The sequence below is a fragment of the Urocitellus parryii genome, chromosome 15, assembly GCF_045843805.1.
Source record: "Urocitellus parryii isolate mUroPar1 chromosome 15, mUroPar1.hap1, whole genome shotgun sequence".
NCBI classification, from domain to species: Eukaryota; Metazoa; Chordata; class Mammalia; order Rodentia; family Sciuridae; genus Urocitellus; species Urocitellus parryii.
The window spans coordinates 55496297-55520241 of record NC_135545.1 but is presented as its reverse complement, the minus strand read 5'-3'; the positions used below and the strand labels follow the sequence as shown (position 1 = coordinate 55520241).

The window sequence follows — 23945 nt, the reverse complement described above, 5'->3', positions numbered from 1 at the left end:
GAACTTGAGCCCGTCCCCTGGGACCTGGGGCTGCAGCACCGGCACCTCTGGAGCCTCCGGGAGGCAGCCGCAGGCCCTGCCCAGTCTGCACTTTGGCAAACCGCAGTCCAGAGGGGTCTCAGCCGGGCTCGGGGACAGAAGAGCAGCTGGGCACAGCCCCCAGGAACTGGCGCACCTGGACCGCGGAGGGCTGCAAGGGGTCGTGGACGCGTATTGATCAGACTCGTCCCTAAAGTGGGACACAGGCGACTTAGAAATCAAACCAGTTTTTATTGAAATAACAGCAACAACACCGTGGCCCGTGTTCATGCAAAGCACAGAAGACATTCACAATGAACTTTTGTACACAGGAAGTAGTAAAATACATCGTTTTTCATAGAAAAAAGCACACACGTCAACTGCGGGCTGCGTGAGCCTACAGATAATAGGGGGCCCGCTGCCCCCGGAGCACAGGGGGCGAGAGTCTGAAGCCAGTGCAGACGTTGGTGGGGCAGGAGGCCCAGCGATGCCCTGGCTGGGCACCGTCTCCCGGGCACGGCTGTGCGGAAGGCACTGGGCACTGCTGACCGCAGGTAGAGGTGGTCCCCGACCACAGGGGCTTTTCCTTTGTGTATTATTCCCATTTTCTGGGGAAGGAAATGGTTCCAGTTTCAAATGGTCCTGGGGAAGAAGACGGCCAGGTGTGGCCCAGGAGGCAGGAGGGGGCCCAGGGCTGTGGGGCCCATCACACTGGAAGCCTCCACTCCCGGGAGGGACACCCCAGAAGCCAACCACCGGGTCCCCCGGGAGGGTCCAAGACCCAGCCAGCGATCCGACTGTCCTGCAGCGGTGACCCCGCCGCAGCCAGCGGGCAGGGCACACCTTGCATCGCCAGGTCCCCAGGTGCCAGGTGGGATCTAGACTTCTACCCAACAGGCTGACAGCCCCCTCCCTGCGCCATGTGGGGTGGAAGGGTTGGCACCCACAAGGGCAGAGGGAGACACGGGCCAGGTGCCGCGCGTCCGCCACGGTCCGACTGCTCTTACAGACCCCCGAGGGCGTCCTGATCCTTAACCTTCAGTCTCCGCATTAATTAGGAAACAGGAGAGGCGCCCGGGGTCCCCAGGCAGAGGGATTTTATTTTTAAACTTTCTGCCCGTCATTTTGCCTAGGACCTATTTTGATGGAGAGCGGAGTCAAATTTGCAACCAGAGCTCACAAAAGTGAGGCGCCGGCCGGCCGGCCTGCTGCCAGGGCTGGGATTTCACCTTCTGCTGAGAAGGGGATTTCGTTTCTCCGAGGGCTGCCGGCCTGGTTGAGGAAGACCTTTTACAAGTGATGGACGCCCGCGCCCCACACCCCCGGGAGCCTGGGGACCTCTGGCAGGACGCGCCCCACAGAAACTGGAAAGGAGGCACCTCCGGGCCCTGCCGTCCCTCTGCTGTCCACGGCCGGGTGGGGTCGTGGCCACAAGCAGAGCCGCTAACCCCGGTGAGGAAGGTGCCCAGGAATCCGTTCCTCCCCTGCTGACCTATTTTTTAATAGGTCAGTGAAGATGGGGGCCGGCCTGTCGCACGGTCATTTAAGAAGTGGTGCCCAGCCTGGAGTTCAGAGAAGTGGCCCCGCGGGACTGCCTGCCAGAGAGAGCCCCGAGGCCAGCCAGGGGCGGTGGAGGCCGGGCAGAGGGGAGGGGAGGGTCCTGGTCATCAGTCCTCAACGAGACCAAAGGTCACAGCGGAAAACAGACGGGCCACAGGGAGGAGGCAGCGGGGACACAGACCTCTGGGCCCCGAGGTCTCAGGCGCCAGCACTGCTGAGCTCTCAGCCCCCAGGACTTCGGGCCGCGGGTGCCTCCAGGGCCAGCCACAGGCTCCCGCCTGCCCAGCACACTTGTCTGACCAGCAAACACTAAGCCCACCTTCCTCCAGGTCAGGGACGGACTGTGCTTTTTTATTTTTAAATAACTACTTTACACCCCGTTTCCCAGACTCCCTGCGCCTGCTCCCCGACCGCCCCACGCCCCCACCTCCGTCTCCAGCCCTGGACCCTCTGTCTGTCTAGAGCTCAGGGTCCTCCCCTCCACCCACAAAGGCACCGTGGCCAGAGCAGCTTGGCACTGACCCCTGGAGGGGGAGAGGCCCCAGCGGAGGCCCAGGCCTGAGTGCTGAGCAGACAGCCCGGGAGGCCTGGCTCCAGAGGAGGGGGCCCACGTCACCCTGGCCAGGGCCATCCACAGAAGCTCCCCGACTCTCGGCACCCCCACCCCACCCGACCCCAGACGACAAAGTCAAAACCAAAGGAAAACCGCGAAGCCCTGCTGCAGACGCCCGTGTCCCGGTGGTGAGCGGTCACTGCCTGACGGCAAAGATCCGGAAGGCCTTCCCGTCCCCGGGCGAGCTCAGGCTGAAAGAGAAGGGAGAGGGGTCACTGAGGGGGCGGGCGGACAGGAGAGCCAGGGGCTCCGCAGAGCAGCCCCCCAGGGGGACGAGTGACGAGGGACACCCCCGCGGCCCGGATGAGTCAGGACCTGGCAGGCCCCACTTCCTGTGCAGATGAGCCCAGCCCGAATCTAGGTCAGGGCTGGAAGTGCTTCAGCCCAACTCGGGATCCTGGTGGCCCAGCCTGCTGGGCGGGACGCACCCCAGGACCCCGATCGGTGTCTGCCACACCTTCCACCAGATCACGGCCACCCGAAGGACAGGCTCTTAGGACAGTAGGAGAAGGCACAGGCTCTAAACAGGCTCCCGCCAGGGCCTCAACCTAGTGCACCTCCTTCCCCTGGGTAGGCTGTCCTCCAAGGAGGACACCCAGGCACCAAGAAACCCTGTGGCCAGGCCAAGGTCACACGGCAGAGTGGCGCCCTGCAGCCAGCCCGACCTCCTCACCAGCTTATGGAAGTCTAAGGTGCTGTGCGGGGCGCGAGTCACCAGTCTCCAAAGCCTAACAGGGTCGTGTACTCCTCTGACCTGCAGGTGGACCCCGCGGGGAGAACTGCCAGGGTCAGGTCCTCCGACTCGTGGGCCGGGAGTCGTGGGCACAGGCGGCTCTGGTCAGCCTGAACCACCCTGACGAGGGGCCACGCAGGCGCCGTCCAGATGAGCGGCTGCCAGCCCAGGGCCGGACACCTGGCCTGGACCCACCTGGCTCCCCGTTAGATGCCTGTCCACCCTGGAGGAGGAGTAGGGGGCAGTGTGGCTGTCTGCGCAAGGCCGGTCCCCTCCTGCCCTGGGCCCGCAGTTCAGGCCCACTCCTGTGAGGCTCCGGGAAGGCCGCCCGCGTGACGGCTTGCTGGTCTGGTAAATCACACCCCGGCAGCCTGACCGCCAAGTCCGCCACCCCGATGTCTGGGGCTGCCTTCCAGCGCCCGCCCGGCATGTCTGGGGGAAGGGAAACGGCCACAGCCCCTTTTCACGTGAGGAGACTGAACGACTTTCTTGGGAGCCACCAACAGCTTTTGACACAGGAGTTAAAATTCCTTCAACCCGCTCTGCACTCAGCAACTTGGCACCATTCACCAGCGTTGACTGAGAACCCACTACGGGCCAGGTGCTGAGCTCAGTGCTGCGGGAGTGGGGTCCACAGGACTGTCGGGTTCTTGCTTCACGGAGCCCACAGTCTGGCGAGGGGAGAAAAGCAGTAAACACAGGTAAGAAACAGTTCCAGAGAGAGGTGACCCTGGGGGCAAACGGCACCGATCAGCTCAGGGAGCAGGGCCACTTCAGGAGGAAGCTTCCCCGGACAGTGACGTTGGGGTTTAGAGCCACGTGACCAGGGGATCTAGCCACAAGCTCATACAGGAGTTGAGGGGGCCCAGAATTGGATGACAGCAGATGCAAAGGTCCAGGGGCAGGAATGGTTCAGTGTGTTCCCAGAGTAAAGGGAGGGCCAGCTGGAAGAGCAGAGACCGGGCAGCCCAAGACGTGGGCAGGGGCAGCTGGGACCTCATGTGGCAGGGGTGGGCTTCGTTCCCATGCAGTGGAAAGCCACTGAGGAGCGGTCACGCTGCAGAGGTGCCCGTGACATCAGGAGGTGCTTGGTGGCCGTGGTCACTCTGCTGGTGGGAAGTCTGCCAGGAGAGCGCAGGAAGTGCTCGCGCTTGTGCAAAGATGTTCTTTCCGGTTTGTTCATCACAACAAAGAGAGACCAACCACCACGTCACCACGTCGGTGAGCAAGGACACCCAGAGTGGTTTGTGCACGGGTCGCTGTGTCACCGAGAGACCGCAGGACAGTGCACCGGGCTCGGAAAGCCACCTTCGCTCTCAGCGGCCACTCAAGGGCGTGACCCCTTCCTGGAACAAGTCTTGTGTGTGAGCAAAACGTCACACGGTCACGGTGGCTGTGCTGGGTGTGGGCTGTCAGTCCCGCTCAGGAGTGGCGGGGGAGGAGGATGAGGGTCGTGAAGGCCAGGGCCAGGGGTGGACACCAGGGGCCTGTGAGAGAGCAGCCTGGACACTGGCTTCCTGCCCCCAGCGTTCTGGACCCTAACCAGGCAAGAGCTGGCCACCGGGGACCACGACATGAGAGGAGGACAGCAGGCACAGAGTGGCACAGCCTGTGAAGGACGGGTCAGGAGTGTCCTGGAGGTGGCCGCTGCCTAGGGCCAGTGTCAAAAGGATAGCAGGAGGGGCACACCTGGCTTCCCAGAGGGCAAAGTCCCTCTCATTCTTCAGGATCAGCCAGACATGTCTATAGGCACAGTCACGTGCCTCCGTCCGCACGCCGTGGTGAGCAGTGGACTCTTCCTTCCTGTAAGGGATCCCAGCCTCGTCTCTGAGAGCCTCGGACCTCTGCTGAGGGGACAGCAAGTCGGCGGGACAGGCGCCACCCCGCTGGCGGGGCCTGGTGCTCCCTGTCTCGGAGCCCCAGTTTCCTGTCTGTGAACAGTTCCCGAAGGTGCTCCCTCCTCGGACGTGAGCAGAGCCAGCTCTCCAGTCGCGGGACAGCGACTGGCATGTAGCAGGTGCTCAGCAGCCAAGAGCCAGAGTCCCACGTCCCTGGGCCTGTGCTGTCCAGGGGAGGACAAGCCCGCACATGGCCGGCACCCACGAATGACCCTGAAGCCCCAGGCCCAGGTCTGCCAGCCTCCCAGCTCGCACTGACGTGCAGGCGGTTTGGAGGAAGGAAGTTCAGCACCAGGTGCCTCCCCCCAGCTCTGCTTGGTTTCTATGTGTGCACTGCTCCAAACGCTCGGGGCAAGCTGTAAATGGGCCGTCGTCGGACAGGGCACTGCGGGGCCTTCAGGGACCCTGGGTTTCTGTTCTCTGCCTGTTTAAATAACAGCACACATTTCCTTTACAACAAAAAACTTTCTGTAGTTGTAAATGGACGGAATGGCTTTATCTTATTTGTTTATCTCACGTGGTGCTGAGGATGGGACCCAGCGCCTCACTCATGCCAGGCTAGTGCTCCGCCACGGAGCTGCAGCCCAACCCTACGACAAGCATTTTTAAAGACAGAGGCACCTGCAGCAGCATCCAGTGCACCTGGCTCCTCCTGGGGAGGGTCTGAGTGGAGGGAGGGAGCAGGGCATGCTGGGTAAGAGCCCGGGAGCCCTGGGTGGCCTAGGTCAGGCCCAGCTCCGCCCTTGCTGGCTGACCTGGGGCAAGTTGCTTAACCACTTTTCTCCCCTTTTCTTTCTTTTTTTGGGGATGTGGGTACCGGGGATTGAACTCAGGGGCACTGGACCACTGAGCCACATCCCAGCCCTATTTGAATTTTATTTAGAGACGGGGTCTCACTGACTGCCTTAGCCCCTCGCTGGTTGCTGAGGCTGGCTTTGAACTCGCGATCCTCCTGCCTCAGCCTCCTGAGCCCCTGGGGTTCGGTGTGCACCACCAACCACCTGCCCCGGCTTCCCTTTCCTTTGTAATAAGATGTGGACAGTGGCAGCCACGCCCACAGGGCCCTGGGGATCAGATGTGCAGGAGGGAGGCAGGGCCCCAGCCTGGCCCTGCCTGGCACCGAAGCCGTGGGCCCATCAGCCCTGGAAATAGTGGCTCGGTGGCTTTTGCTTCTCAAATTCCTAGAAATAGATTTGAGTCGCCCAACCTTTGAGATGCCCAGAGCCAGGCTGTCCGCCGGTCATGGGTGGCCGCTGGACTAAGCGGCAGGTCTGCGTTACGAGGTGGGCACGGACCAGGTCTCCGACATCTGAACAGAAGATGCAGGTCTCTTTCTGTTTTTATGGAGGTGCTGGGGACTGAACCAGGGCCTTGCGAGGCAAGCACTGAGCTATGTCCCCAGCCCCAAGATGCAGGTTTCTTGCTGGTGACTTTTCTACTGGTTACGTATCAGTACGAGAAGGTGACGGACAGATGGAGTAACTAAAATGTACCCGCGCTCTTCTCTCTGTCACCTCCCACAGGGTCACCAGAAACTTTAGAATCCAGTGTGTGGCTCACGGTTCACATCTGCTGGCCCTGCACAGTGGACACCAGCCCTTTGAAGACAGGCACTTCTGTCCCTTCTGTTCCCTGTTATGTCCCCCGGGCACAGAGGGGCTCACTAGTCAGACAAAGCCCAGCCCATACACCTGGGCACACTGGTTAGGTTTTTAAAGACCGCGTGACCAAGGACGCCGTCACTGTTGGTGCGTTTCCCCATCTCCTATGAAATCTGTCTTTAAAAATGGTCCTGGTCTAAGGAAAGCCCTGGGTGATGTGCATCGGGAAGGCCAGCTTCTCCCGGGAGCCAGGGCCGAGCAGGGTCCAGAGTCACGGCCCCCCAACCCCCTTGTTCCTGCCCCCGGCCCTGGGTAGGAGAGAAGGGGGTTCCCCTCAGCTGCCTGTCACAACTCGCCGGAAACCCTCTTCTCAAGAAGGCCATTGTGAAAGCAGAGCCGCCCCGAGCCAGCAGCCTCGCCTGGGAGCTGAGTTCCTCCCCGGAGCACCTGGGTTTGGGTGCCGACTGAAGGGTCATTTAAAATGCCATTTGTCACACAGCGGTCACAGTACATCCTATGCGCACATCTCCCTTGGGACCTTGTGAGATCCTGACAGGGTCTCAGCAGCCATTGGGGACAAAGCCACCCTCTGGCTCCAAAATAGCTTCCCATGTTCCCAGGTGGGGATGGGCTGCAGGTCAGGGGGCCGGGGCTCCATCTACACAGGGAGGACAGGCATGGCCACGGGGGCATCTCTGCAGACCCTCCACTGGGGCCTTGTCACCAAGGACCCTAGACAGTAGGCTGAACCCTGTTGGGATCTCAGCTCTCCAGCACCCCTCCCTGACGGTGACCCTGGGCCTGGTGACAGGGGTTTTGACTTCTATATTGCCCGTCCCCCACAAGACACAAGCCGCACGAGGGCAGAGATCTGGCTGAAGGGCTCCCAGCTGGAGCCCGGGTACCTGGGACATGGTCAGGGCTGCCCGGGAGGAGGCCACTTGCACAGGTGAGCGGGTGCTACCAGGGCAGATGCGAGAGGGACCGGGGAGCATTTGGAAGTTGCTTTATCCCATGAGAGAATTCTTGAAGGCCACGTCTGATGAGGAGCCGCTGACCCCTATGGAGAGCACCGTGGCCTCTCTAGGGTTGACCACCCTCAGGTCCCAGGTTCTGCCGCACACTGTCTCTGAGCCATCACGTCCCCTCCGATTCTCAGGTGAGGACCAGGCTCAGGGAGACCTGCTCAAGGGGACCCCACTGACAAAGAGCAGAGCAGGGCCCCCAGTGCCACTGGGTGGCACATGCCTGTGGCCTGGCACACGTGGCGCGTGCGCTTGTCCTCCTGGGCTCTGGGTTCCTTGGGTCAGTCCTGGTAGCTGCGGGTGCTCCAGGACGTAAATGGATGACCTTTTTTTTCGCAGTACCGAGCTTGAACCCAGGAGGGTCTTCTCGGAGCCATAGCCCAGCTCTCCCTTTCCAAAAAGATGGTTTATTTTGAGACGGGGTCTCACTAAGCTGCCCGCTGGCCTGGAGCTCAAGATCCTCCTCCCTCAGCCTCCTGAGCAGCTGGGACACGCGGTGGCCGCGCCAGGCGGTGGAGGAGCCCTGGGGGACCATCAGACCCCGCCCTTCCTGGCATTGGTGGGTGACTGCTCCAGGACCTCTGCGGACACCCTGACCCGAGTTGCTCAGTCCCTCACATGACGTCCAGGTGTCCACCACCTCCATGGGTACAGAAATGGCCGCGGCCCGGCACTGCTCAGAGGAAACACCAGGGAAGAGTCCGCCCATGGTCAGTAGGAACATTTCTGCCCCGTGGCTGGCAGGATTGGTGGACGTGGAACCCGTGGGGACGGGGCTGTGAGCCTGCTGACTACAGGCCAGGCACAAGGTCCCCTCCTGCACTCCACACCCCGAATGGGCAGCCTGCCGGGCCACCTCCAGGCAGGTCATCGGGAACGTGCTCTGTGACAAGTTCCCCGCTGATGTGAGGTGGGTGGCCTGCGGACCCCTGGAGACCCACAGCATTGCCCCCTGTGGGGACAGCACCCTCTCTCTCCCTTGTCGGGCGAGCACACGGGGCACGGGAAAGCCAGGCATGAACAGCCACGGTTCCGGCCCAGGACAGAGGACGCGGGCGGGGAAGGGGCGGCAGGGCCCACGGGGGAGACTGCGGGGTGCCTCAAGCTCGTCCTGTGGCAGCCTCGGGCCCCTCCTGGGAGGGACCTGGAGACCAGCAGAGACCCTGGGCTGTGCCCTGGTGGGGGGCCTCAGCTCTCTGGGACCACGGGCCTCGCAGCCCAGAGGGAGGAGCCGCCATGTGCGCAGGTCACAGGGCAGAGGGAACCAGCCCAGCCACCCCGACTCAGGAAGGCTGTGTGCTCTAACTGGGACACCAAGCACTCTGCAAACGGGCGTCAGGGGACTTGTTTCCAGCGTGGCCAGGAAATTCCACCTAATCAGCTGCCGCGTTTCCCTCCCGCTGGCTCGGTGGAATTTCCCTTCATTAGGCTTCGCCCCAGCCGGGCCGGGAGGCGGAGCCGTGGACCCGGCGACCCGGGCTGGCGACAGTCACCGCCTGCACCCACGGGCGGAAATTCACAACGCTGGTTCCCGAGCCCGTCTCACCTCCGGCCCCCGACAGGCCCCGGCTCAAGGGGTCCAGCCAACAGAGGCGGTCAGGACGGCCAGGATCCCACCTCACAGGTGGGGACACCGAGGCCCAGAGAAATCAGGTGGCTGGCTCAGAGCTGGTGACCAGCAGGGCCAGGTCGGGGCACAAAGGGCGTCACTCGAGCTTATAAAACCCGACGTGACCGAGTCGTGTGTAGGTTTCCGTGACTGTGACGTGACCACCCGCTGACCCCGTCTAAGACGCACACGGCGCGCCCAGTTCCCACAGTGGCCCTGGGGACAGTGGCGATCAGGGCTTATCTGATGTTTCTACAGATTCTAGATACTCTGCAAGAACCCAGCTGGGAACGGAAAGATAGCTCCTGGAAGATGAAGGGAAGGGGCAGGGGCCCGGCTCGGCCTGCTGCCCTGTGGAGTTGGCGCCTCCGCCCACGCGCTGCTGCAAGATGGCCCCTGGCACGGGCCCCTACCTCTCAGACTGCACCCCGTTCCTGAGCGAGCCCGCGTAGGCCTTCTTCTGGTCCACAGGCATCACGTCCACGTACCCGCCGCTCTCGTCCCCGATGACGCCGGCGTGCACGGCTGTCCTGCAGATGCTGGACTTCTGCAAGTACAGGGCAGAGGGTCAGGGCCGAGGTGGCGGGTCGAGCGCCTGTCGGCGGGGCTGATGTGGCAGGGGGTACCCTGCGCAGCCCGGCCCCTCGGGGTCTCTGCGGAGAGACCCGGCCTCATCCGCTCACCTGAGTGACAGGCGGGGACTTGGCGCAGCAAGGCCAGGGCTGACCCCAGGGCCACAAAACAACAGGAAAGGGCACACTCTGCCTCAGTGTTCAGCAAGTGGCTTTCTGAGCCTGGATGGGCCAGGTGCCATCCCCAGCATGGGGAGGGCAGGGGGTCAGCAGGGAGCAAACGAAGACCCCGCCTCAGGAGCTGGGGGTGGCAGAGTGGGTCCAGGAGCCAGAGCTCCTCAGCCCCAGAGGCTGAGACTCATGGTGGGTGGAGGCCGTTCTGAACTGTCCTCAGGGAGGCCCGGGACATCTGCTCAGAGCCCCCAGGAGGCCCAGCAGGCTCCAGCCGAGTGTGGGTGGAGGTGGCCTTTGAAAGCAGGCAAGGCCACAGCTCAGGGCTCACGCTCCTGGCGGATCTGCCCTCAGGGGCCAGCCACTGAGCAGCAGCCCAGACCGGCGGAGACCCGAGACCGGCCTGCAGGGATGTGGGCAGAGGTCCCTTCCTGCCCGTCTTCCTGCCACCAGCCTCCCCCTCTCCGGGCATCTGCAGAGAGACAGGCTCCGCTCCCTCCCCCGGGCCTGGCACACACAGCACCTGAACACTCACTACCTCCCCACGACCCCCTGGCCCCCTCGCCACAGCTGAGCGCCCAGTGACCTGCGTCCACCCAGAGCCTCTTCCCTCCAGGGGGCAGGCCAGCATGGAAGCCCTGGGGGCACCTGCGGAGGGGCCTGCCCTGGGGTCTCCAGCCCCGGCACAGTGAGCCGGGGGCCCCAGGGCAGCTCTTATCATCACGGGTCCTTCCTGATGGACAGGCAGCCCCAGGGCCAGGGGCTGAAGGCCAGGCCCAAGTCACTCGGCTGGCAAACGGCAGAGCCAGAGACCATATTCCCCTCCACAGGGTGGCCACGTGACACGGAAGACCAGGGCTGAAGGCAGGTGTCTCCTGAGGTGGCACTAGTGAGACAGACACAGGACCCAAAGTCCAGGACCACCCCACAGGGCCACCCAAGGCTCCAGGGTGGGAATCTGCCTCAGGGACCCTCGGATGTGGTCCCCAGCCAGCAGCAGCCACGCCACCTGGGACACCTTAGCAACGAGTCTCTGCCCGCCCCCCTCCCCGGCCCCCGAGGCGAGTGGCTGCAGGGGGCCGGGGACCTGTCCGAGCAGCGCCCAGGGCTCTGAGGCAGTCAGGGGGCACTTCCCAGGCAGCGGGCAGGGAGGACCCAGGGAAACGGAGGTCCAGGAAGCCTCGCCCGCATCCCACCCCGGGGAGCGTCTGCCAGGCTGGCCGCTCGGCCTGGACCCAGGGTCCACTCGCTGGGCCACGCCCGGACACCTCTGCCGCAGCTCGACCCAAGGCCAGGGGCAGCGCTTCAGGGGAACGGGCAGGAGTGTGGGCACTGCGAGGCCCTGGCAGGGCTGGGGCTGGCGCTCCCAAAATAAATCTCTTAGCTAAACAGATGTTTCCAGAAGCCATCATTTCCCAGAACCCAGCGTGACCTAGAAACTGAGGCCAGAATCGAGGCTCCGCCACCGAGGCCGCTCCCCCACCTCTGCCTCCCGTCCTTCTTTCCGCCCGACTTTCTTTCCGTTAAGACTCTGAGCCCCTCCATTTATCATGCCTCCAACAAGCCAAGCCATCACGGGACCGGCCCCGTAGGGGCCTGAGTGTCAGAGCTCCAACCCGAGGGGACACGTCAGTTCCAGGGGACACTCGGGTTCCAGCCACACGCCCGTCCCCCGCGTGACCGGGTGCCGTGAGCTCAGCGGGTGGAGCAGCCTGGGCCACGTGCTCACTGTCACCTGGGGAAGGTGACCTGAGCTGTTTCCCCCTCTGTAGAATGGGGACGAGGACACCTGTGCAGGGTGTTTTAAGGGGCCTAAGGCCGCAGGTGTTGGACACAAAGCAGCTGCACCTCACGGCCGCCCGCCGGCCGGGCATCTCTCCCTCGTCTTGCTGCACACATTTAGCTGTTTGTTGTCTGCTGTGTAGATTCCATCTCGTCACTGCACTCTGTCACCACACAGGAACTGCGTTGTCCCATTCGGTATAGATGAGTTTAAGCCCACGGAGCCGGCTGGTGACGGGGACCAGCTCTGCCCATCCATCCACTTTAAATCATCTTAAATCACCATCTCTCTCTCTTTTTAAAATACTTTTAGTGGTAGATGGACACCGACGTTGATTTACTTGTTTCTTACTGATTCACTGAGTTTCCCTGACTGCTGGGGACGGAACCCAGCGCCTCTCCCGCGGGGGCGCCCCGGCCACGCAGCCCGGCCCTCACCGCCTCCGAACCAGAGCTGGGTCCAAGCACTTGGTTTCACAATTGCCACAGGAACTCGCTCCCTCCCAGGAAACCTGACTTTTAGAACTCGGTCTTAGCTTTCGAGAAGGAAAAAAGCTGATTTAAAGAGGAAAGAGAAACGAGGAGGAAGAAAAGCTTAGTCATGAAGGTCGCCTTGACCCCACGGAGCTGAGTGACTTCACGCTGACAGGAATCGGGGACAATTGAAGGCAGATGGAGGCAAAGATGGGGGGGGTGCCCACAAAAACATCAGGGAGCACCGAGGGACGTCAGCTGGACACCAGCATCTGGGCCAGTCCCGGGGCCGAGGTCTGGAGGTTCCTGGACGGGACCACCCAGCTCTGGCCCACTCCACAGAGAGGGGAGCTACTTGGCAAGGTCACACAGCCTGTCCCCAAGAGGGCTGGGACCACGTCACAACCAGCCCTGGGCACCGGGGGCAGCCAAGCTCTGGAGGATTCACTGAGAGAAGTCAGGGCACAGCCTCCTTGTTGGAGTCAGGAGAGAGGCCGCAAGGAGCCTCCGGTGCAGGAACAGGGGTCCCCATGGGCAGTGGGGGGTCGTGTGTCTTCTCCTGCGCACTCTGAGCCAAGCGTGTGCAGAGCCAGAAGGAAAGGCAGCGAGGGTGGAGAGAGCACGTGACGTTGGGGACAGGGGCCACATGAGGCCAGAAACCCTGACACCCGCCTGGGTGAGGTGAGGCCTGCATGCCCTTCCACGCATCAGGACGCGGTGGGGACACCTCCGTGGATGCAGAGATGGGACGGTGCTCAGAGAAGTGACAGTCCAGATTTCCCTACGGGCTCTGGAGTGAGCTGCCAGGTCCTGGGTCCAGGCCTGGGACCCTGAGATCACAGCAGGTCCCCAGAGGCCACAGAGGAGGCCAGAGTACTCACATCTGCGTAGACGTTGCTGCCAACCACGGGGGCCCAGTAGGACGGCTCGTCCCTACAGCGCGCAGGACAGCGGACTCTGGAAAAGAAGCGGCGTTTGTGGAAGGGAACCATCAGCAGAAGGTGGAACCCCCCGAGCTTGCTCTTTGTTTGCATTTCCAGACTCCAGTTGGGGAGTGCAAGGAAGCCGCCCGCCATCTTGCTCTTTAAGAAAGACAAGGCCTCTCCCAGGGCAGCGGGGGAAGGTGTTCCTGCCCTCCTCAGAGGCCGCAGGCAGCTCTTCAAAACCCCAGGCAGAAGGGCACGTCCAGACGAGGGAGCTAGAGAGATGAGCGAGGGCCGTGGGCCGTGGGCCGTGGGGTCGTCCCAGGCTTGGGTGTTGCCAGCTCCTACAGTGGGTGCGGATGACCATCCACAGACCTTTTCCAAGGCCACTTCGCTGCTGGGGGACGGAGGCAGAGGCCCCCACCTCAGTGGGTCACAGGGTGAGCCAGGCAGCGGGGTCAGTTGCCACAGGCCAACTCCTGACAGGGGTCGGAGGGCGGGACTCCCGGGGGTCCCAGAGCTTCCAGCCAGCCACAGCAGGAGCCTGACTGAGGAAGAGGTCTTAGTGTCCATCCAGAACAGTCTGCCACAGGCTGGAGCCCAGCGACCAAGAAACCAAGATGGCGTCCAGGAGCCACCTGGCCCCAAGGTGGCAGGGTCCCTGAAGGGAAGAAGGCCAGGCAGGGGACCAGCACGGGTCTGGAGGAAGCAGGGAAGGGGCAGGCAGGGAGAGAGTGGGGATTTGGAAAAAAGAAAATGAGTCCCACTCGGTCTCTGAGTTTAGAGCCACTGAGTCAGCTGGTGACCTGGATGCCGCTGCTCTTTGTATTTGTGTTTGGGTGAAGCAGCTTTGCCCCCTGAAACGTCAGCTGGACACCAGCATCTGGGCCAGTCCCGGGGCCGAGGTCTGCAGCGAGGTCTGCAGGTTCCTGGACGGGACCACCCAGCTCTGGCCCACTCCACAGAGAGGGGAGCTACTTGGCAAGGTCACACAGCCTGTCCCCAAGAGAGCTGGGACCACATCACAACCAGCCCTGGGCACCGGGGCTATTTAGGTCTCTTTTTAAATCATTTTAAAGTCACCATCTCTGTCTCTCTTTTATCTTTTATTTTTTTATTCTTGGCTGTAGACGGACTGATACTTCTCTCTCTTCTCCCACTCCTCCTGGAACGGCAGGTCAGAAACCCACGTTTTAGATCCTCTCACTCTACCAAGATCTTGTTTGTGTTCGTATTTTTCTGAAACTATTTCCTTCTGCTTCTCTTTAATATTCCACTAAGTCTACTCACAGGCATCTTAGGGGCATCTCAGAAGGGGGCCTGGGGAGCCAGAGGCCTGGCCCCAGCACAGTGTGGACATGGGTGTGGGTGGGCGCTGGAGGGCGCTGCATCCCTCACCTCGTGCTGGTGGCTGTGCCCCACACATCCCTCAGACACACCAGGTGGTCAACTTACACTGGCCAGTTTCACTGAGGCCCATAATAAAAGTCATTTTTAAAAAGCTACTTCTAGACTGGGGTCCTAACCAGAATAAGAGGGACTCCCCGTCTTTACAAACATGTCAAAGTACACTACTGTCAGGTGTGACCAGAGGACAGATTTCTAAAAATGCAAAAAAAAAAAAAAAGCTACTTCTACCTCTAGAATAGTCTGCCCAAACTAGACCAGGCCAAGAGCAAAGAGCGCTAAGATAACCAAAGGGGACAGAGGACAGCAGCTTCCAGGGCTTCCGCACTGACCTAAGAGACAATGGCAAGTGGCGCTCGAGGGAGATGGTCATTTACCCAGGAACAGGATTCCCTCCCAAGTCAGTGCCACCTTGAGGGGACACTTCCACGTCCCTGTCTAGGGCACCCTAGCAAGGATCCAGGGCTTTTGGTGGCCTGGACAGGAAGCTTAGCAGCATCCCCACAGAGAGCGGCTGCCAAGGGCCAGGCCTGGAGGACCATGACATCACCCATTCCGGGCACAACCGCCTGGCGTCTTCCTCAACCCCGTGTAGACAAGCCAGATGCCAGCCCCAGAGAAGGGCCTGAGCCCCGAGCCCCCGCCCCCCCACAGTGGTCACCCCGGGCCTCACCTCGGGCAGTGGGAGGCCGGCTTTTCAAACGGGCAGAGCTGAGCCACGGTGGTGTAGCAGTCCACGTCCTGCACTGTGGGGCAGAGGGAAAGGTCAGGTCCCCACGGGGGTGGGGGGCAGTGCTCTCTCCTTCAGGCCATTGTGGTGCGAGGACAGCTCTGACACCAGCCTCCTGAGGTCCCTGACCGTGGCCTCCCCAGGCCAGGGCTGGACAACTTCTTTCTTAAAGGCTCAGAGCATGGACACTTTCACTGTGGCCTAATGTCACATCAAGACCGCGGGGCGCTGCTGGAGCAGCAGGTCCCTGTTGGTGACGTGTGAGTGGGAGGCCTGGCCGGGGGTACTGAGGCTCCATCCACGATCAGGAGGCAGACAGACCCGGCCCACAGGCCAGTTTGCCAGCCCGGCCCCGTCGGTCATTTGGACGGGCCCCGGGTTTCTGCAGCTGCCCAATAAAGGACCTGGCTCCGCACCACAGGGACTTCTACTCCGCGGGATGCTGGGGCGCGGGGTGGGGTGGGGACATTAAAATTGGGTTTAGAAGACTATATACAGGCATGGAAATGCATTCCTGAGCCACAATTATTAAAGGAAAAAAATCAATTTGTAAGCTAATCCCTTTTAAATTTTAAAAGTTACCGATGTATACGCTTTTGAAAGACGGGAAAAATAAACTGGGACACCACCCAAAGGATGTGGTCACCACTAACCAGGAGAATGTAGGTCAAGCTAGCTTTTCAAAAACATTTTAAAGGCTCCACGGTATCTTTAATTAGGTGGATACGCAAACATCGTTTCTGTCCTAAGGAAAGCTCTGTGACAACGTTTTTATAAAGGCCACTAACAATTCTTGCCTCTGGGGCAAATGACAAGAGTTGCTTTCCCACAGGACGAGAGGGGTGGGCAAGTCCAGGGAGGGCGCTGGACGGAGCCCTGCACTGCCTGCCGCGAGGGGCCCAGGCAGGGCCCACTGGGACCACCCTCGGTCACACCCTCCATCACCGGCTGGAGCCACCTCCCACGTTACCAAAGGAAGCCCCAGGGCAAGACGAGCCGTCTGCAGGGACGGCAAGTCTCCCTCCTCGTCCAGGCAGGCCTACTGACCACTACGCTCTGCTTCCTGCTGAGTGCCAGGCGAGGCTCAGCATCCTCCTCAACCCAGGGCTCCAGGTGGCCACTGCCACTCCCATCCGTAACTGCAGCCCCAGGCACCAGCACTCCTGTGACATCCAACAGGACAGCACAGCCCTGCTTTTGACTCTGCCATCCAGGGCCAGTTTTGAGTCCAGTTACGTTGAGAAGCCAATCAAAGACAGGACCTCTCAAGGGCCTCTGGAAACGACCCTCCTGACACTGGGACCAAGGTGCTGGCGGGCGTGACGGAGGGAGGAGAGGGCAGAGACCCCAGGAGTAAAGCTGGCAGGGGGCAGAGGTCACCCATGCACAGAACCCCTAAGTGACCGCGGCTCACCTGTCACTTTGGACACCATGAACGAGCTGGAGGGCTTGTATTTGCTGGAAGAGAGAACGTCAGGTCAGGGAGCGGAACACGCCTCGGGCTCCTCCTGCGGCCGCCAGCTCGGCCTTCCCAAGTTCCAGCTCTCAGAATGTGCTAGAGCAGGGCCGCTTAACCTTTTTGTACAAGACTCCTCTGGAAACCCAGTGAGACCTACAGACTCTCAGACCACGGTTTTAAGATGCGAAGATACATCCCAAACACCACAAAGGAGCTGGCTGTTAGGAGGCGATGACTGAATACTGTGCTTCTTCGTTAATGCACAGCCGAGCGGGGTCAGGGATGGACCCCTGGTGCCCGTCCTCCCTGGGTAACCACTGGAGGGACAGTGCTTCAGAGGTCTGCAGCGACTGGTTCCACCAGCAGGGACGTCACCTCCCAGGGGTGCTGCATGGAGGCTGTGCCCAACATCAGGAAGGACACACTCCACTGCAGGTGGACGCCGGTGGGGCGGGCGCTGTGATTCACCCCGCCAGGTGGTGGCGGGCCTGCCCAGCCCAGGCAGGAGCCAGAGGGACCCTCGGAAGAGGAGAGGCTGTTTGAAGGAGCCCCGGGCACAGACACAAGAGTTACCTCAGCGACTCCACGCCGTGTTTCTGAGACTTGACGAAGAAGGGAGCCTGCCCGTTCCTGGTGATGTCCACCAGGCCCCCTTTGCCGTCCAGGACTCCGGCGTGGAGGGCGGCCCGGCAAATGCTGGACGACTGGAGGGGGCGGGGAGGAGGCCACAGGTACAGTCTGAATTAATCTTTGTTAGAAACACCCAAGAGGTTGGTCCTTAAACCCCTGAAAGCCAAAACGCCGGGCCCAGGCTCCCCCACCCCGACCGTCCCCTCTCCGTAACCAGGTCTTTGTTCCGGGGCTGGCTTATCTGGAAGATCCCATCCGAGTGGCTTTACCAGCTCAGGACGGTGACAAGAGCCCTTTCTCCCCACTCAGCGGAGCATGCTAACTTGGGGTCTGACGCGGAGACGGCCCCGTGAGGACCAGCCCCCGTCCCCACAGGTGGCTCCGACAGGCTGGGAGCCCCCGAGCCCTGGTCAGTGCCAGACCCTCCAGGTGTGACCCAGGGGTGGAAAGGAAGCCCTCTGCTACGAAGCCACCACCTCTTTAAAAACACACGGCAGCTAGCGTCCAGCCGAATGCCCACGGCAACACCGACCACACTTACGCTCTCATAGAACACGGACCCGAAGATCTTTGCCTTGTGGCTCAGGCAGCCTCCTGGGCACTGGTACCTGAAGAAAGAAATGGCGATCAGAGGGCGCCTCTCACAGTTCACCAGGGCCCGGGCGGGCTCACAGTCACACACTGTGGTCTTGATGACAGTCACACACTCAGGGAGACGAGTCACAGGAGAAAGGCCAGTGACTTCACACGCACCAGAAGCCCTGAGTGTCCCCCAGGACGTGCAGGTGATGAAGGCCGTTTTCTGGCTGTCGCTCACCAGGGCACCTGGTCAGGGGAACCTCAGAGAAGCTGCTCTGTTCGTGACCCCCAGACCCGCCCACAGACTCCGGGCACGGGGCCACGCCTGTGATCCCAGCACCCCAGAGGCTGAGGCAGGGGCCTGCCGGTTTGGGGCCAGCCTGGGCCACTTAAGGAGACCCTGTCTCAGAAAAAGCGGGGAGGGGGCCCAGGACGTGTAGCTCAGCGGTGGACCCTGCCTCGCCCGGGAGGCCTGGGTCCTTCCTGGGACCACACAAGCACAGTACGCCTCCACGTCCACTCCCTGGGCCCCGGAATTTCCCTCCAAGTCCACATCCCAAGCAACAAGTCCCACGGTCAGCCCCACACCCAGGCCAGCTGTCACCATGGAGACGGGGAGAAGCCGCAGGCGACCTGAAGTGGCCCAACATGGTTGTGTAGCCGAATGCCAGCGTGTCCTGCAGCCACTCACAAGGAAGTGTTTGAGGGGTATTTCTGGACTTTGGAAAATTCTGAGGGTCCCTGGGACGCAGCCACTCCTGCTGACCACGTGCGGGCACCTGCTGGCGTGTCCAGCCTGCTGGCGTGTCCCGCCTTGACCGGCTGAACAGACACGGACATCGAGGGAGACCCGCGGATAGAGGGAGCTCCACGGACACGGAGAAGCCTCGAGTGCCCTTAGGTTCTGTGAAGCCACCTCATTCCCACCGCACCCCACCCCCGCTGCGTTAGAAAGTCTGCCGAGTCATGTTCCCAGCTAAGTGACCACGCCTCCCGAGGGTCCTGGGTCTCCCAGGACCTTTCCCACTAAAACCCGGAGAAGTCCCTGGCAGACTGGGACCCGCTGATCAGCTGCTCTGGGGCTCTGGGGCCAGGAACCCACTCATTTCCCAGGGGCGTGGCGGACAGTGTCCCGGTGAAGGGCTTCACTCTGTGGTTGGCATCAGGGCCACTGAGGTCACTCTTGTGTTCTCAAGTCCCCTCTGCTTGGCCCCCGCCCCAGCCTGGCACTGACCCCCTTTCAGCTAAGACTGAGCGGACCTCTGCAGGCCCTAAGCGGCTTATCCGCGGGCAGCTGGAAGACCCTCCTGGTCCCGGCTCCAGGGGGTCACGGTCAGGGCGACCCACCAGGCTCTCGGGTTTGGGACAACCGTGCCATTTGGGGTTCACAACACCAGCCACACGTCAGAATTTCCCAGGGAGCTTGGGAAATGCTCTGGGAACCCACAGGCCCTGGAGAGGCCGAGCCCTCTCAGGCAAAGTCAGCGTCACGGGCAGCGGCCTCTGGGACGAGTCCCTTCTGAAAGTCCCCTGGGAGATCCTGGTGGTGCGGGTGCCAGGCTCCTCTGGCAGGGACAGCTTGTTACGTACTTCGACACTGAGAGCTGGCCCTAACCCGGTCCCTGGAAACCTGGGCACGGAGCACATTCATAGTGTCACCCCTCAGGGACATTTGCAGTCCCTGGAGACATTTGGTGGTCACCCCTTGGGCAGCTTGCTACTGGCACCTGCTGGGTAGAGGCCAGGGAACTGTCACCGGCCCCAGTGCCAGGAGAGTGCAGCCCGGGCCCTGCCTGTGTCGACAGGAACAGCCCCGGGAGCCAAGCTCTGGGCACTGGGGGAAGTCAGAGAAAAGGCGGGGTGCCATGGCCAGGGCACGCCTGACCCGGGCCTGCTCCTGGCTCGCTGGGCCCAGCCTCAGAGCCGTAGGGAATTGGGGGTGGAGTGAGGTGTCCCCAGAGCGCCCGTGTCCAGGCAGGGTTGGAAGGAGGGGAAATGGCAGGACTGTCAGCCCACCCAGTGTGACTGGACTCTCTGGACGGTCACTGTCAGCAGGCAGGCGTGGCTGAGAAGGTGGTCACTGGGGTGGGCCCTGGAGGGGCGCAACTGCCCTGCAGCCCATTCCCTTCCCTGCTTGCTGGCTGCCCGGGATGGACGGCGCTCTTCCCCCACGCCCTTCTCGGACCCCAAGCGATGGGGAGGCTGACCGTGGACTGACCCTCTGACACTGTGAGCCACCACCCACGGCTCCTCCTCTGAGCTGTTCTTGTCAGGCATGTGGTCACAGTGACTCCAAGCTGACCAACGGCCAGTGTCCACGGGTTTCCACGCACCCGGCCCAGGTGCAATGAGCCCATCTGTGAGGACCAGGGGTTCTGAGGGGCAGGTCAGCCAGACTCACCGGTTGCACGTAGACCCCTTGCACTTGTCCTTCATCTTGGTGTCACAGCGGATGATCTGGGCTAGGAGAGAAACGGGGAGGTATCCGTCACAGCAAGAAGCCAGGAGGGTGAGTGCGAGCTAGAAAGCCTCCCCGCAGGCCATTCTGGAACATTCTGGAGCCAAGCCATACAAGAGAAGAGCAATGCCTGGCAGCTGTGACCTCAGGGGCTCAGTCCCAGACCTGCTGCTTGTCACTGTGGTGTGACCCTGGGTGTCGCTCACCCTCTGAGGTCCCAGCTCCACATGGGGATAATTATGGCACCCACTTGAAAGGCCCTGTGAGCACTAAAGGGTGAGCAGGCGTGGTCCGGAAGCAGCCTGGGACCACTGGTGCCCCGCAGCCCCGCCAGGTTCTGGCGGCAGGACCCACAAGGACAGGGTCCTTGTCCCAGCCCAGGTCCGGACATGGCCACCTCCCCATGGTCAAGGGAGCTGTGCCGAGCTCCCGTGGCGTGGTTTACAGGGATGCATCAGGGTCCAGAGTGGGGTGGCTGGAGAGGCCCTGGCCATATCATGATTCCTTATGATTAAAACTGCCACCACTTCAGAGAGACAAGGGACCAGCATCCTGGTCAAAATGAGCTGCAGAAGAGTCACCTGCCGGGAGAGGCTTGAAGGCAGGGGAGGAGAGAAGGATGGACGGGGCCAGGAGGACAGAGGTGCTGAAAAGGCAGGAAGGGTCTCCAGGGCAAGCAGGGTGCAGGGTCAGGGTGCCCTCACAGTGAGTCCAGCTTTGTGTTTCTTGGTCCTTGGGGGGAACGAGCCACAGCACTCACCCGGGGCCATCCTGGCCGAGGAAGTGCCCGGCCCTCAGCCAGGCTGCCCCTGGGGGCCAAGCTCCAGCCAAGCCCAAAGCTCCAGGGGTGCTCAGCCATCAGAGAGCAAGAGGTGAGCAGGGGACACTGCTGGGCTTCCTGGTCCTGGGAGAAGCACTTGGCCTCCCGCCCACCAGGGATACTGGGGGCGCTCATGGTGGTCTAGAGTGGGGACACTGGGCGGTCCCATCACAGCCAATAACCCCCAGGACTGCCCTGCGCTGGGCATGGTCTCCCCACTCCACGGAGGAGCACAGAGCCAGAAAAAGCAAAGGGTCACCTGGCCCAGAGCTGGAACCCTGCAAAGGGGTGGCGGGAGGTGCCCGAGCCCCTGGACGTGGTGCCCAAGCCCCTGGACGTGGTAGGGGCTGCATTCCCGTTGACAGGCCAGCTGCCCCAGGGGGGACCTATCTCGACCAGGTCTCCTAGGAAGGACCTGGGGAGCGGTCTACTCTGGCCAGCCGGGCACCCCTTTCTGCTGCCGCCTGCCCCCTGCGGGCCCCGCCCAGCTCCCCTCAGGTCACCCAGGTGGCTTGGTGAGCAGGAGGCGGGGACCAGGACTCACTCATGTATTTGACCGCGGGGGTTTTCTTGGGCTTCGTGGGTCTGACCACCCTCGGCTGGACCCAGACGTGCTTCTCGTCAGGGACGGGGGCCGTTTCCACCTCGTTCATGTCGTCCGTCTCGGGTTTCTGGCCGTAGGTCTCCTCTGGGCGGGGGCGAGGGGGAGAGGAGAGCACACACCGGGAGTCAGCAAAAGGACTTGGGGGGGCAATTTGAAGACGGAACTTGTTGGGGGGTCAGTGCCTCAGAAGTCATTTCGGCAGCAGAGAGAAGGTTCCATCGGGGACAGACCCAGCCGCCGGCACCCCACCAGCCAGGAGCTGGCTCTTCCCACCACCCACGATTGCCATGGACCCAAGGGCAGGGAGGACGCCTGTCCAACAGAGCTGTCGTCCATCTGCTGCCCATGACAGCTGTCCAAGAAGGCAGCTTCAAGGAGCGTCCCTGGTCACTGCCCAAAGCCCCCGCCTTCCCCGAGGCCCCTCTGCCCTTTCATTGGGGGAGGGGTCACAGACCCAGGTGGATGCTCTGGGACCCCAGCTGCACCTCCGGCCAGCCACCTGTGCCCTCTGTGCCCTGGGGAGTGACTGTGTCACAGCTCCGGGCTCATCACCCACGACCGTCCAAAACCTGACTCTGCTATCGGTCCCAATCCTTCCCCACAAAGGGCATGTGTGTCACATTTCCCCAACCACGACCCCCAAGTTCTAAAATCTTTTAGTTAAATAAACAAGTTGCACTTATTAAATATCGGTCCACTTTCATTTTCGTCACCATGGACAGTCCTGAGCTGCTGGCCCACCAGGACACCAAGCTAAGCCCAGCCAAAGCCAAGAAGTGAGAGCCAACCTGTGGCCCCGGGACCTTATCAAGGGTGAGCAGATGTGCGGCTCTGCCAGGGGCCCCTCTCCCCCGTCATCCACAGCCTGCACCTCCTGTCCTCCGAGACCTGGGGTCCCCTGCCTCCCAAGCTCCTCAAGTGAAAGGGACAATACAGACGCTCCTCAGCTTACAAGGTGGTCACCCCCCGAGAAGTACTTAAAACATGAACTGCCACGGCCCAGCATGGAGAGCGCTGGCCAGGCGTCTCTGCCCGGAGAAGATCAAGACGCAGAGTTCTAAGTCGGGTTTCCACCGAGCACCTGCGGCTCCCAGCAAGGTCCAGAGGCCGCCAGTCCAGCCACCCTGTCAGAGGCCATCGCCGGGCGTTGGGTGAGAGGACTGAAGGAGCAGTGAAGCCCCTCGCAGGCCTCCCGCCTTCCAACCACGAGCTCTCTGCCAGAGGGCAGAGCAGGGGTTTCTGTGCACACAATCCAAAGGTCCAGCAGCTGAGCACCCTCAAGCGCCGTTCCAGGCCCGGCCTCCACGCTGTTCCTGGCTAACTCACCGCCCACCACCCCACCCAGCCAGCACTCCAGAGGAGCCTGGGTGGGGGAGCCAGGAGGAAAGGGGGGCCCCATCCTTTCTCATGCTCTGCTGGTTCACCCTCGGCCGCCTGCTGCCCAGGCCACACTAACCAGCCCCCGCACTAGGAGCCACTCAACAGAGCTCACCGAGGGAGGACTGTCACCCAAAACAAAAAGAGGCCTGGCCACCCAGTCAAGGACACCCAAGGAAGGGACCGCCGGGCGCCCGTGCAGGGCGCTGGAGGAGCAGCTCCGCAGACACGGCTGGCGAACACGCCCGGCCCACTGCCCCTCCTGTCCCCTGCGCCGTCAATGTGGCTATTCAGGGCTGCCCTTTCCTGAGGCCAGAGCTGCTCGGCAGTGAGCTGGGTTTCTTCCACTGGCCTTCGGGATCTTACACCTCATAATCGCGGCTTTATTTAGCAGGATCTAGCCTGGTGAGGCGTCCAGAGTGTTGGAGGGTGACCATTGCAGGGCCGGGCAGACAGGAAAAGGGGCTGCTCCCCGGGCAGCTGCAGCTGGGCACATCCCAATGAGGATCCCTGTGAGGACCCACCTGGGGCTGGGGAAATTCCTGCCCCGTCCACCTCCAGGTCACGTCCCAAGATCGCGCTCCAGGCTGGGAGTCCTGGGGCCCAGAGCGTCACTTACATCCCCTGCAGACTCTGCCTGGCCCTGCGGTTACAACAGAGCACAGAGCTCACGTGACCCGGGGCAGCGTGGGTCCCGGCATCTCCCCACTTCCCCTTGTTCCCTTAGAGACACCATCAGCCCCACCACAGGAGACTGGGCTCAGAGAGGGGAAGCGACCTTCCCAAGCTCACACAGCTGGAAAGTGTCTGACAGGCATCCAGCTCCACTCCCTGACCTCCCGTCCCACCCGGGGGGCTGGAGGGAAGCCAGCTTCTCTTTTCTCTCCTTATCCCTAAGCCCC

General features: G+C 62.0%; 1 protein-coding gene across 1 annotated transcript in view; it reads right to left on the bottom strand.

Annotated features, from left to right (window-relative positions):
- Nucleotides 1-268: 268 nt before the first annotated feature.
- Nucleotides 269-23945, bottom strand: part of Crispld2 (cysteine rich secretory protein LCCL domain containing 2) — a 48175-nt gene continuing 24498 nt past the window's right edge. The window contains exons 7-15 of the mRNA XM_026411422.2: nucleotides 21607-21750; nucleotides 20186-20246; nucleotides 17747-17813; nucleotides 17149-17279; nucleotides 16531-16574; nucleotides 15060-15132; nucleotides 12938-13013; nucleotides 9471-9604; nucleotides 269-2382 (exon numbers count right to left, since the gene is read on the bottom strand). Of these exons, the coding sequence (XP_026267207.2) occupies nucleotides 2328-2382; nucleotides 9471-9604; nucleotides 12938-13013; nucleotides 15060-15132; nucleotides 16531-16574; nucleotides 17149-17279; nucleotides 17747-17813; nucleotides 20186-20246; nucleotides 21607-21750 (785 nt within the window). The 3' untranslated portion in view covers nucleotides 269-2327. The remainder of the gene's footprint in view (nucleotides 2383-9470; nucleotides 9605-12937; nucleotides 13014-15059; nucleotides 15133-16530; nucleotides 16575-17148; nucleotides 17280-17746; nucleotides 17814-20185; nucleotides 20247-21606; nucleotides 21751-23945) is intronic.